Source organism: Polypterus senegalus, chromosome 14 (genome assembly GCF_016835505.1).
Source record: "Polypterus senegalus isolate Bchr_013 chromosome 14, ASM1683550v1, whole genome shotgun sequence".
In the NCBI taxonomy this organism is placed as follows: domain Eukaryota; kingdom Metazoa; phylum Chordata; class Cladistia; order Polypteriformes; family Polypteridae; genus Polypterus; species Polypterus senegalus.
In genome coordinates this window covers 114,060,038-114,073,875 of record NC_053167.1, presented here as the reverse complement: position 1 = coordinate 114,073,875, position 13,838 = coordinate 114,060,038, and the positions used below count along the sequence as shown (strand labels likewise).

Here is a 13,838-nt window from a genome sequence, read left to right as displayed (position 1 = left end):
ATTGAAGTCTAGTTATAATTTCTTTAGAGTAATGAAATGATTTAATCCTAAAGCTTAGTAAATAGTTATGCAGTGACTAAATGTGCAACTCTATGCTTTTTTAAATCTATACTTCATTTTATCAGTCATTCTTTTTGAATTATTTACTACGACTTAAGTATTGATCAAGTATTAGTGTTATTAAATTCATAATTGAAAGCATTATGTTTCATTAGTAAATACTAACATACATTTACTTTTTTCTTGATTTCAGCAATTAAACTTTAAATGATCATTTCCATATACATTTCATTTTTGATTCTTTAGCCACCACTTTCCCTTACTGTTGCATACAAATATTGTTTGCTTAAGCTTTGTAATATTTATAAGTTTCATATTAAGTGTTTTTAGGATTGAAGTAACCTTTTTATATGTGTGGATATAGCCTGTTGAGTGGGTAGCTTTTTATATGCAGTATCTTACAAAAATACTAATTCCTGTGACAGTTTTATAATTGTGCTGAATAATAAACCTTAACAGTGGAATTTTTATGTCTGTGATATTTTTATTTCAAAGTAGTAAAACTCAAAATTACTTTATGTCATAATGTTTATGCCACATAATATTCTGCAGTGCCACACTTTGCAGCAAAGGGCAGCTTTTAAGTGTTTTGAAGTATACATTTGAATACCATTCTGGTTTGATTTCAGTCTGTTCTGATCAGATGTAAAATCTGCATTGTTTAGCTTATTTGGGTGATGCTTGTAAACTAGTATTTTCACTTAGTGCCCCAAGTTCTCAGTAAGGCATGGATCATGGTTTTGTCAGGATAATATAAGACATTAACCTTTTTGTCCTTAAGCCACTGCTCCAAGGTCACTTTGGCCTTGTGTTTGGGAACACTGTCCTGCTGAAAGATGAACTTTGCACAAGCTTCATTTTTTAATAGATTGAAACAGGTTCTCTTGCACCATTCACTTGTATTTCATTTAACATCCTGTTTTACCACAAAGTTTGACAGTTAACTTTATTTTGTTATTAATTTTATTATAGAATAAGTTGATGTGCAGCATGGTTATTAATGACATTTCTGGTATTCACAGGTGCATATTTTATTGGGGTATTGATTTGTGTGTGCTTAAGTTTACATTTGCTTTAACATTTTGCACATACAATATCACTTAATGGAAATGTTGATATGGTCAGCAGCACATTTTCACTGTTAATTTTTGTTCATTACATAGCTGCACAAATTGTTTGCAAATAGCAAGCATATTTGCAAACATTGGTGGACTATTCAGTTGTATTTCTTCATTCGCAAATGCTTGAATTCCATTTACCTCATTTATGCTGCTTCAGTGTTTGGCAAGTATATTAAAATATGTCAATTGTAAGTTCTTATTTTATTAAGAGACAAACAGTACTTTTGCTTTATATTGTTTCCTGTGTAGTTTTAAGAAGATGGGAAAACAGTTTCAGGGTCTCAAAACTGAAAAGCTCAAAAGTAGAAATTTTGTAATGTGGCACAAACTCTTTACACATAAGAATTACAGCTAACTCAGTCTCCATGATGTTTCTAAATCCATATTATAGAGAGATCCAATGTAACAAGCAGTTAGTGTACATAATCTTATTAAACCTACAAACCACTGACTCTTTTATTCAAAACAATTTACAAATTACAAGTACATAAAATATTTTTTATATCTTTAGCTGCTTGAGATTAAGCAATCTAAGCTGTGCTTAGCATGACTGTTCCATAAAATATTCCTTTAAAGCACTTTTATTGCTTTGTGTACATTATAAAAAAGAAATGCAAAAAATATATTGTGTAGCTTTTGAGATTTATTACAGCAGTTATTTATTTTTGTAATTTTTCTACTTTGTTGTGTGTTTTGTTGTTGCTGTATTGCATAGAAAACTCAAATTAGTTTATATGTAATGTCAAAGTCCAGAGTGAGCAAGATGCTAGCAGTATTTGCTGTGCAGCATACTGTGGTTGCTAATGGCTGAAGCTAAACATTTAGCACTGATAAGGGCAGGCTTCTGTGCAATATTTAAAAAACTGTCTTAAAACAACTGCAAAGTTTTTTATTCAAATTACTGCTTAGAAGTACCTGATTCACACAACTGTTAGCTTTACTGTATTGATGGATTTGTTACTTGTATGTCTACAGAAAATTAAATATCACTATGTCTTGAATAATCCAAAAATAAGCTTTTTATTTGGTTGAGTTACATGCTCTTGTATGGCATGCAATACAAATTGTGGCATTCCTTTCTTTGCTGATTCCTACCTTGTTCCTGAAGCTGCCATTGTAGGCTTTGGTTCACTGTGATCCAACTGAATTTCACTTCTCTGAGTGAAAAATAATGGATAACTGCAATGGACTAAGTAAAAAAAAAATATTTGAAAAACCTAGCTTGATTTGATTTGATGTTTTTTGTATCCTTCCGATTCACTCTGATGAGAAAACAAGGATATGGAAAAAAAAACACAAGTCCATGAGGTGCGAACAATATAGGCAAATGGTTGCAGTGTAATGAGTGGGGAGTACTTTTGTGGTCCTGGGCCCATTGATGTAAGTAAATGAACATTTGAATTCCTTTGGTTACATAAGTATTGGTATTAAGAAGATACATCCCTCCATGACAGCTATAATGGTACCAGCAAAATCGCCTCTCCTTCAGCATTGCATGTCATACTTTGTCGATAGGAAAGCACTTGCAGTAAATAATTATTATTTCATATTTGACAGATGTGGCTTATAAGATCCAGATATAACTCACCATTGGTTAAAGTCCAATAATGTTGTACCAATGCCACACTGTTTTCCTTGTTCTAGGAATGTCACTGCAAATTCAGCTTAATGTTTTGGCTTTTATATTTACAAGATATGGGTGCATTTTCTTTATCTATGGGATTAAATGGAACTGATGTCTGTGAGCAAACATCCATTCAATTTTAAGGTTGCTTTATCCATTTTATAAGACAATCTGAACTCAGAAAAAGGCAGGAACCAACACTGAACACATTGGCATTTAGCACACATACCTTTTTCCACTTGCAAGGAAATTCCATGCAGACAAGCCTGGAATATGACCCCAGTCTCTTAGACCATCACTGCTTTGCTGTACACCTCAGAGAGAATGGAGTCACATTAGAGTCAACATGGGCTCCGTAGCCGTTTCTTGCACGCTTTTCCCATTAATGAGTCTATGCAGCAACAGATTTAGTTTATTCTTTGAAGAAATGTAGGAGCATCTTGCTGTTTAGTATGTGTTCTTAACAAAGTGCCAACTTTTTGTATTAATGTGAGTGTACGTTGTTTTTGTAGACTACAAAGAACATTTCTTTTTAAGCTGGTTTTGTAGAAGTGATACTTTCAAAGCATTATCACCTTTTCAGTGTCAGTTTTTATTAATGCAAGTAATACAATAGTATATTTGTTGGCATTAAAGTGTAATACTTAAGTAACTGTTAATAAAACTTAATAGTTTGTTTTAGTTCTAACAATAGGGCTTTTCAATAGTCTAGCCTCTATTAGCTGCATAGATACCCACATATTTTTTTTTACTTATTCTTCCAGCAGCTCAAATATGTGATTATTTAAGTGGTGACCCCTTAAAGCATTTATGTTTATACACACAACTGTATTCTCTCTTAGAATCCTAGTTGAACACCAGACTGTAGTAACAAACTACAGTGGCAATGAATTCTGCCAGAACTCCTTGAGCTGGGTTGCTTCTGTTGTTCAGTCTCCCACCCACCTCACCCCCATTTCAGGTTTGGAGGGTAGCCTTGTCAGTGTAAATATGGTGTCAGGTGGAGAAAACTCCTGCTATTTTATATTGCTGGTGATTGTCCCTTCCTAACAGCACAGTCAGTGACAATAAAGTAACTATAGTGAGGGTCACAAAGGCACCAGTTCACTGTTAGCTGATTGTTGTAGTGGACACTTTTAATAAGCATAATTACTCTAAATGGCCTATAGTGTGCACTAATGATGATAATTTTTGTTTTTCAGTACAACTGTGGATGCAGGTCTAAGTTGGTTCTTCAATGCTACTGTCGTAGTGTTATTGTGAGATTGGTGCACAAATTGAAGAACAGGGTACATTTCCAGCCCCTAGTGTGGATAGTTTGACATTTATCATGTTTTTAGAATCAAAGCTTGTAAGGTCTTTTTCACTCATATTTGTGAATTAGCTGCTCTTCCCCCCCAACCCTTGGTCACCAAGATAATTATAACCTTTAAATTAGTCTTATCAGGAATTTTGCCTCGTACCATTAAAAAAAGAAAATTCAATTTATTTCTACTGTATTGTTACCCTGTATTGTTAGAAAAAATATGGACCTTTGAGTTTGTGTGACTTTTTGAAAACATCATGTAGCAAGTGGTTATGTAGTATTTATATTGTGTTCTTTGACATAAAAAAGAGGAGTTTGTCTCTTGTTTTCTGCTTTTTACATTTCATTAAATTTTCATTTTTGGATGTATTTTTTGGAATGCAACTAAGTTATGTTTTCATGTTTTGTTATACATTGCATCTGTAGAATCTTTGGTTTTCGTCAAAGCTTTAAAAATTGATCAAGATGTGTTTGATAGGCTTACGGCACTAGAATGAAGACTTGTTGTGCAATTACAGCTGTAAAGAGTGTTTTTAGCAACAATTTTTGTATGTTTGTAAAGAAAAAAGTGAATCAACCAAATGAACCATAGAACTGAAGTCCCAATAGAGTAGTATCTATGTAGATATCTGTTCCAGGTACAAAGAGCTGAACAAGAACCTTTTTTTAACATAAAAAGAACTTTATTTCCTTCCTTTGCTCAATTTCCAGCTCAGCACCACTTGCAATGACTTTTTTGCTGAAAGGATGGTAACACTGAAATCATGCTTTACAGAATACTAAACATTGAAGCAGCTGAATTTGTCATACCCAGTGTTAGACTGTGGAATGAGATGATATTCATGCCACTCTTGAAAGTTGGAAAATGTCTGTTTTACATTTAATTCAAAGAGTATTCAAACCCCTTTATTTTCACCAGACTTTATTGTGTTGTCAATTTAATTTTAAATGGACAAATTTGCCATGTTTCCTCATCAATCTGCTCTTAGTTACTCATAATGACAATGAGAAAACATGTTTTAAGAAATGTTTGCAATTTATTACAAATCAAAAACTGAAATCTCTCATTCATAATAGTATTCCGACCATTAATTCAGTACTTTGTAGAAGCCCTTTTGGCAACTATTACTGCTTCAAATCTTCTTGGGCAAGTTTCTACAAGCTTTTTACACCTGGATTTGGGCAGATCATCTCAAGCTTCCTTAGATTGCACTCTGGAGCAAGTTTTCAAAATTCTCTTTGTATTTGGCTACATTCATCCTCCCACTCGATTCTGAACAGTCTCCCTGTCCCTGAGAAATTATCCCTAAGAAATGATGCTCCCATCACCATGCTTCCCCATAGAGATGGTGTTAGGCAGGTAATGAGCAGTGTCTGGTCTTCATTTTAGTCTCATCACACCAGAGAATCTTTTTCCTCTGGCTCTCAGAGTCCTTTAAATTTCTTTTGGAAAACTCTAGACAGGAGTTAGCCAAGAAGTGATCATTGCGTTCTTGGCCACCTCCTCGACCAAGGCCCTCACTGCCATTTCATGACTTTGTTTTTGTCTTGACATGCAGTGTGAATTGTGGGAACCCTATAGGCGCAGGTGTATGCTTTTCTAAACAATGTCCAATTGGTTAAATTTGCCACATAAGTGAAGTCCTTCAGACACCTCACAGATAATTAATGCCTACACTATGCATCTGTTCACAATACGGAGTGCTGCAGCAAAGATTCTGAATGCTTATATACAGGAGAGAGAGATTTCTGATTTTGAGTTTTAATACATTTTCCAACCTTACTGAAAACATGTTTTAACTTTATCACTCTGGTTTACAGAGTGTAGATTGATAGGCAAACATATTGGTTTATTGTATCCAACTTTGTTAACAATGATTTTGCTTGACATTGATACTTAAAACATGATTTTGTTTTTAATCAAATTGAATTATAAAAATATAGAGAAAGTGTTTAATATTGTTTGACTACCTTATGCAAGTGAATTATTTTAAGTGTTCGTTGAGTGAGATCTGACTTATCACCTGAACATAATCATTTTTAATCCTGTAGCTACACTGAAATTGTATCTTTAGCTGAGGTTTCCTCATAATAGGTTTGAAGTTAAGCTTTACGGGTTACTGGTTGGCTTTTTTGTGCCAAAGGTCTGTACTTTGTTGTTGCTGCTCTTCTCTTGTTGGTGAGATATGAATTCTTTTGAGATCTGTTCTTCATTTAGCTCTCCACTTTATCATAGTAACCCTTGGCTCTGACATGCAGAGTTGTCCCTTTAGTATTCTATAAATTTTATCCTTAATAAAAACTCAAACTGTCTTTGTTTGCCTTTTTTATATTAGGTCAGTAGACTACATCATTATGCACAATAAGCATAAGGAACATTACATTGCACTGATTATGTGTCTGTCTTCCACTTACAATTTAATGGCCACTCAGGACATATGTTAGTTTTGGTCTTAATCTCTTTTTGCTTTAGCTGAACATAAATGTCTTTCTGTTGTCTAGACCTTTTAAAGTAACTAAGAAACATTTAATTTCTGAATATACTGATAATTCATTTGATTTATTAATAGTGCTTCAAACTCTCAATGAAATTATCAGGAAAAATATTAACAGATAGCAAATGACATAGTGTTTAAAACCTAAAACTAATAATTGCTTAAGCTAATTAATGTTACAGTCTGGATCTTTAAGTTTATTAAAAATACCTTTTCTCTAAATTCTCAGATGGCTGCCCTACAGAGTCCTTTCTATGGTGATAAAATGAACCTCTTTTCTTTGTGCAAGAAAATTGAGCAGTGTGACTACCCTCCTCTTCCTTCTGATCATTATTCAGAAGAGGTAAGAAATATGAGTTCCAAGTTGGTTCTTTTTTCCCTCGGCAGAGGCAAATAAGTTTAGTTTGCCTTACTAGGCTAATATTGTATGCTTGTCAGTTTTTTATTGGTATGCATTTAATATTCTCCAGTATTTAATATTTAATGTTTATAAAATTATGAGTATGTATTTTTGCAGCTAGTGTTTGTCTATTTGAATTTACTCTTTCCTGCTTTTAAGTGTGGTGTTTGATAAAGAAATGTCACATGATACAGGACTTTCTAATGATTCAGTGACTGACTTACTGCATAACCTTCAGTATACTGCTGAACTTACCCGCATTTCATTATCTAAATTGAATGCGACAAAGAAGGTCATTATATATGTGGCTCAGCACTAATTTATAATACTTCTTACTGTTAAAGAAAAAAATCTCTAATGATGTTAATCCATACAAACCAATATTTTGTAAATGAAAGTAGTTTTAAATTAAAACAAGATTTTTTTTTTCTTTTTCATAGTCACTGGTTAGTTAGAAATGGAAAAACAAGCTTATATTTAAAAAATCATTCACTCAAAGTAAAATTAATTTATTTCATCTCATTTTATTTCCACTCTTTCGTGTACACTACTGTAGCAACAAACTGATTTGCTAACACCGGTATTAACTAACCTCATCACTGATTTCCAGGAGGGGTTTGGTTGTGTTCTTAGAAAAACTGAGATATCTAATTAGTCCTGATTTAATAACCCAGTAGGTCACATTTTATGCCCTTTCTATAGTAGTTACCCAAGGAGCATCTTTATTAGATATGCAAGCCACCCTGATGGATCCTTCTACTGAGGAAGAACAGTATGGCTGGTTTTGAGGTCCTTGCAGACTGTATAATCTGAAGCCCTACTCAGTGAGCTGATTTGATGCTTTTTTAACAGCAAACTTTTTTTTTTTTTTTTAAACTGCCATTCCACCAAACTGTAGGTCAATATGTAAGAACACCTTTTCAGTAACACAAAGAGAACACCTAAGTAAATATACATCAGGGCTTGAATTTCAGTATGGAACTTTAGCACTTATGCCTTTTATTTAAAAATCCTACTTGGATTACTTTAATAAAGTTGGGAAATCAAAATAATTCATAAATAAGGGACTGCTGTTATTTCTAATTTTATTCTGTTATACTATAAGAGTTAAAAAGTGTACAACATTAGATGTTTCAAGCGTGTTTAGAGAGCACAACAATGTGACCACTCAGCTGTCAGCTGCACATTTTTTTAAACTTAGTGTGCCACAGTTTGATGGGGGAGGATCAGTAGTGATAGAGCTCTGGATTGCTGGCTTATTAAAACATTCTGCAAAACCCAGTTAAGAAATTCATTTTTCTCTTCTGAATGTAATGGATATAACTACTGTTTCTCCACCAAATAGCCCTTCATTTTTGTAGGGTATATTTCTTCATACAGGGACAGTTTAAAACCACCCCTGCATTGCTTTGTAATATGGGAGGGAAGGCCTTTGAAGATGAGGGGAATAGTCCATAAGCACCACATTGGCAATGGTAACTACAGAATCAACAAACATTTCAAATCAAGTGGCTAGTCTACAATGGTACTGAAGGAAGTAGGTCTGTGTGTTCATTCCAAATTAAAGTTTATAAAACAGTGATTGAATCAATATAATGTATCAAACCAAGGACATAGTATCCTCCTTGCTGCTTCTCAGTATAAATTTCAACCATTAGACAAAATCTCTGTTTCAGTACCCCATGCACTAGTCTACCAGGAAAGTTAAGAAATATGTGGTCTGTTGACTACAGCAACACACCATCTTGCGCCATACATAGTTAAAGATGCTTCTTAACTAAGAGAGACATTTTTTCTTGCCAGATCTCCTCCACTCTTATAGTCTGGCCACTCTGTCTACTATATCATCTTTTACATCTTTGTCCGCTGGTACCTCTCATTTAAAACTAGATACCCTTTTGCTAACAAAACTTTTCTTTTCTTAATTTGAAATTGTCCACCTTTCTGCCATAACTTTTGGCACCAGGTATTTTTTTCTGAAGGCTTGAAATGTATCCCTCATGTATCCCTCATACTTCATTGTCTTCCTCATTTTCCCATTTGCACTTTCTTTGTCAATCCAATTGAGAGTCGATCCACTTCAGCCACATTAGTCCCCTTAGGTGATCAATTCAGAATTCAGCACCTCTCAGAAATTACAGCCTTAGAAGGCCCAGAAAGAAAGTTGATAAACTTTGGTCCAGTAAACAGTTCTATTAGGTGTAATCACGAATGCCTTCATTTTTGAGCAAAATATTTTTTACAGCATATTTCAGCATTATTACACTCCGGGCATTGCAGCAGGCAGACTTGCATATGATATTGACACCCCCAATGCATAGACCCCTTACTCATCAGCAATAACTGCACTTAGAGCCACTAGTGAACATAACATACACTTCTTTGGTACAAGGGTGAGACTAGCTGCACAGAATTAGTGACCAGGCCTGATATAAAGCCTAGGTGTTTATAATTGTCAGGCTTCAGTGCTAACTATTGCTGCATGATGCTGCTACTAACATTTAAGAAGTACTTTCATAATAATTGTTTTTAAAAATACAAACTAGGGTCAGTGACATTCATTTCCATAGTGACAAGTAATATAGATGTGTGTGAATAACAATTTATTTTAAATATTTTAATGATTAGTTGGATCAAAGTATTTCAAGCATTGTTACTGTTAGTCTTTAAAAGAAAATTAAAAATAGATTAATGTGGAGAATAAAGCTGATTCTCTTTGCAGATAACACTCTGACAAGACAAATTGTGTATATATTTCTTAATTACCTTCAATTGTTTTTGCAGTAATAACATTTTGTTTATGTGCACAAACATATTATTTAGTCAGAGTTGGGGTTAAAAAAAAATCTAAAAAAAAATATATTTTAAAAGTCAGACGTTCTTTGTTGTGTCATTTTCCCTGTCTGTCCGTCTTTATTTCAGCATGAAACACATGAATATTTCACATATCCCCTATTTTTCTTGACTAATTTTCAGACTGTCTAAATTTGCATTTCACATGCTCCCTGATTAGGAGATGCCGAGCGCAACGGAGGAGACTTTGCAGGCGGTTGCTATGGTGACCTTGCACAGAATTTTAATGATGATGCTACTGCTAGCTGGTTGAAGTAAGCCTGCCTGCAGGGCTGCTTTGCTCAGCCTCTTACTGCATTTAAGTGTGAAGTTGGGTAGGGGGGATGCAAATCTTTCATATCCAAAGGGCAATTACAAAGGATATAGCCCAGATGGAGGATTACATAGCTAGTAAAGTAAGAAATCATAGCTTTAAATATTCTGCATAAGTATTAATGCTATTACTTTTGAAATAACTTTCTTTGCTACTAACAACTTCATAGTGAGGCATTCTTGTACATATTATGCATGTATATGTGGTTTTGTATATTGTGTTGTAGCTGTGCAACACCTTCATTATATGTGGAACTAAAGCAATTTAGTAGTAATTATCATTTTACCCATTTGTATTCATACATGTCACAATCCCATGTAATTATGAAAGAAATATATGCTTGAATTTTCTGGTCTATTACTGTCAATAGTCCTTATTTGCATCATAATTATGCAAGTTCATCTGTCCATGTTTACTCCTATATATGTTTAAAGTGCCCCTTTTTGTTTATGCATACTAGGAATATAGAAGTTCACAGTGTGGTATCAAGCAATGTGTCTAAAACAAATACTGTTTATCTTGCTTGCTTAAATTAGTGAATTTGATTACTCATGATTGGTTTATGTAAAACAACAATTGTAATCTTTTTATGTTTGAGTTCATTTTTGATTGTTGTAGAAATTCTTAGACCTTTTAATGAAAATAATTATGATCAATTTAAACACAAAAAGTGTGACCTTAAACTATTGTGTAGTTACTATATCATCAAAGTTTGTAGACATACCTAAGCATTTCTAACTGTAATCTAACTTCAGAAGTAATATTACTGTTAATGACTTGTATAAAGTGTATTACATTTTATTTGAATAGACTATGAATCATAATGTGTTTAAAGTGATACCTCTCTGGAGCTTAAAGTGAGCGGAGAAAAAGCTACAATCATTTAAGTAAAAATGTTCTTAAATAGTTGGTGCTCAAAGTTTTAGCTTCTTTAGAGCGTAAGACCATAACATTCTCAAACCCACTTAATCCAATCTAAAGTTATGGGTGGGAGAGCCAATCTTAGCTGTCCCAAACAGGTTGCCAGATCATCACAGGGTGATGTAGGAGGAAACCCATCATGCAAAGAAGAAAATCCCATGCTGTCAATTGGATTAGGGATTCGGTTCTATGATGCTGGATGCATAACACAGCTGCACTAACTCCTGTGTTGCCATGTTTATTGAAATCTAGAATTGTAAAATTATTTTAAGTAAAACTGATACTAAAAAAAAAACACAAAGCTAGTTTTTCTTCTTAAAAAATAGTTAAAATAACACTTTTCGCAAGTAGCTTTAATTGTCTTTTGCACCTGGTTCCAGTGCTTATTGCCCACTTTAAAATGGTCACACCTCCATTAAGATCTTTGTTATTTGCTATGTAATTTTATATTTATAAATATTAATAATTGTATAACAAAATGACTGGGCAAAACCTAGTTCATGAAAAGGAATACAATTCAACTTTAAAAAAAAAAAAAAAAAACTTGCGATTTTGAAGCGTAGTTTTCATATAGTTCATATAGTGTATTAATTTATGTTCCTCAGTTAAACAACACTTTGTTTCAATAACATTATTTTCTTGTTCTTTCTTCAAGCTGAGGAAATTAGTAGACATGTGTATAAACCCGGATCCTGAAAAGAGGCCCGATATTGCCTATGTGTATGATATAGCAAAACGGATGCAGGCATTCACCTTGGGCAGCTAAATCTGTCTTCAAGAATGAAGAAAAGAAGCAGGTGATTTCCCAGTGTCCTCTGCAATTCTTTCAATATCTGAAAACGTTCTAACACATGAAATGGAAAACATTTCCAGTAATTCAGCTTTTTTTTGCTTATAACTTTCATTTAGAAGTATATTTTTTTATGAAGCCCAGCTGGGATTTGTTACTGGATTCTTCAGCCATCTGGGTCTTCAGTTTTATATATATATATATATATATATATATATATATATATATATATATATATATATATATATATATATATATATAATAAACATGAAATTGAAAAGGGATTGGGGGGATCTTGTTACAACAGAAGTATAAATTATGAGTGACAACCATGGAATGGAACATTTCTAATCTGACTTGCCCAGTTACACATTATGATGTCAGACTGATTTCTGTTTTGTGTTTTGAATCCAAGTAGTGTTTTCCACTTGAAAGTGTTTTGTGTCATGTATGCCTATCTAGGTTACTTTTTTTTTAATCTTCACACAATTGTTTATAAAATATTGTACCATTTTAATTGTGTTTTATGTATGCCATTAAACTTCAATGATGTGCAAGGAGGCAAGAGTGGTTTGCATAGCATTCTAAAACATACTGGAATATAAGGTTTTGAAAATCCTTTAATGTAAAGTGACAAGTATTGTCTCTAATACAAATACATGGGATTTTAAACTCTAATTATTTAAAATATAAGCACAGTCATATATAAATAAGATCTTTCTTTATGATCTTGTACACTTGTCACAGAAAATTGCTTTAATACAAATTTATCCCAGTGTTTTTATTATTCTAATTTCGGCTTTGAGAAATGTTAATGTTTAAAATTTTGTTTTTGTTCTTGTATTCAAACCTATACTGGTTTTAAATTAAAGAAATTTACATTTTAAAAAAATTCTGGCTGGGTAAGAAATATTTTATGTGTATATATATATATATATATATATATATATATATATATATATATATATATATATATATATATATATAACAGGGGCTCATGGTAATTAAGGATCCTTCCAATACTGTTTAAATTAGGTTGATTAGTGATTCTGAATTTTCATTGCGTGAATATTTGTAAATGTTTGTGGGAGTGTGTCCTGCGAACAATATGCACCCATTCTGCTTAATGCTGCAAGGAGAGCATCACCCACCCCAAATTTATATTTTAAAACTGAAACAGATCGTACAAAGTTATTTAATTTGAAAGTATACAGATACTGTATATCATTTATTTTGGAGGACTCAAAATAAAATGGTTAATGGCAAATATCATTCTAGTGTTTTAAAACTTTAAAGGTAACTTTTGTGTATTAATTTTGCAAAAAAGATGAAATTTTTGCTTGCTTATTTCCATTTTCTTCACTTGTCTCATCTATTTTTCAGATTTTGAAAATTATTTAAAAATATATTTATAGTACACATATCACAGAGTTAATGCAAGTACACAATGTTGGGTGGTGATCTTTCAAAGTACAATTTACTAAAAATAAGATTACTGTATGAATTATTATGACTTTCAATTTGGCAAGTTAGAAAATGTTATTTGATGTATTATGTTCCCCAGTGAGTTTTTAGTACTTATGGATGACTGTTAAGCAATTATGGGAACCTTTGTGTCATATTGTAAATTTAAATAATTTTAAACTGCATGAAGGTTGTCGTTGTTATACAAAATCCAAAGTCAGTTATAATGTATTTTCAAAATTTCAGTCTGAAAGAATGTAAAATGTCTTATTTTTTGTCCAGAGTAACTTGTGTTTTGCACTAATTGTATTGAATATTTATTGACAAATTTTTAATTTGTAATCATTTTATGAAATCAATAATACTATGTCTCACACAAATCTGAATTATCCTTTGAAATTAGTGAATAATGACAACTAACATATTGAACAGCTTATGTTAACGATATCACATTATGATAGTTACTTGAAGTATTTGTTTTCATGAATTGT

The 13,838-nt window shown here is 32.7% G+C and overlaps 1 protein-coding gene across 3 annotated transcripts in view; it reads left to right on the top strand.

Moving 5' to 3' along the window:
- Positions 1 to 12,444, top strand: part of nek7 (NIMA-related kinase 7) — a 173,342-nt gene extending 160,898 nt beyond the window's left edge. For all 3 annotated transcript variants that reach the window (XM_039735003.1, XM_039735002.1, XM_039735004.1), the window contains 2 exons: positions 6,836 to 6,949; positions 11,749 to 12,444. In XM_039735003.1, the coding sequence (XP_039590937.1) occupies positions 6,836 to 6,949; positions 11,749 to 11,859 (225 nt within the window). In that variant the 3' untranslated portion in view covers positions 11,860 to 12,444. The remainder of the gene's footprint in view (positions 1 to 6,835; positions 6,950 to 11,748) is intronic.
- Positions 12,445 to 13,838: the final 1,394 nt, after the last annotated feature.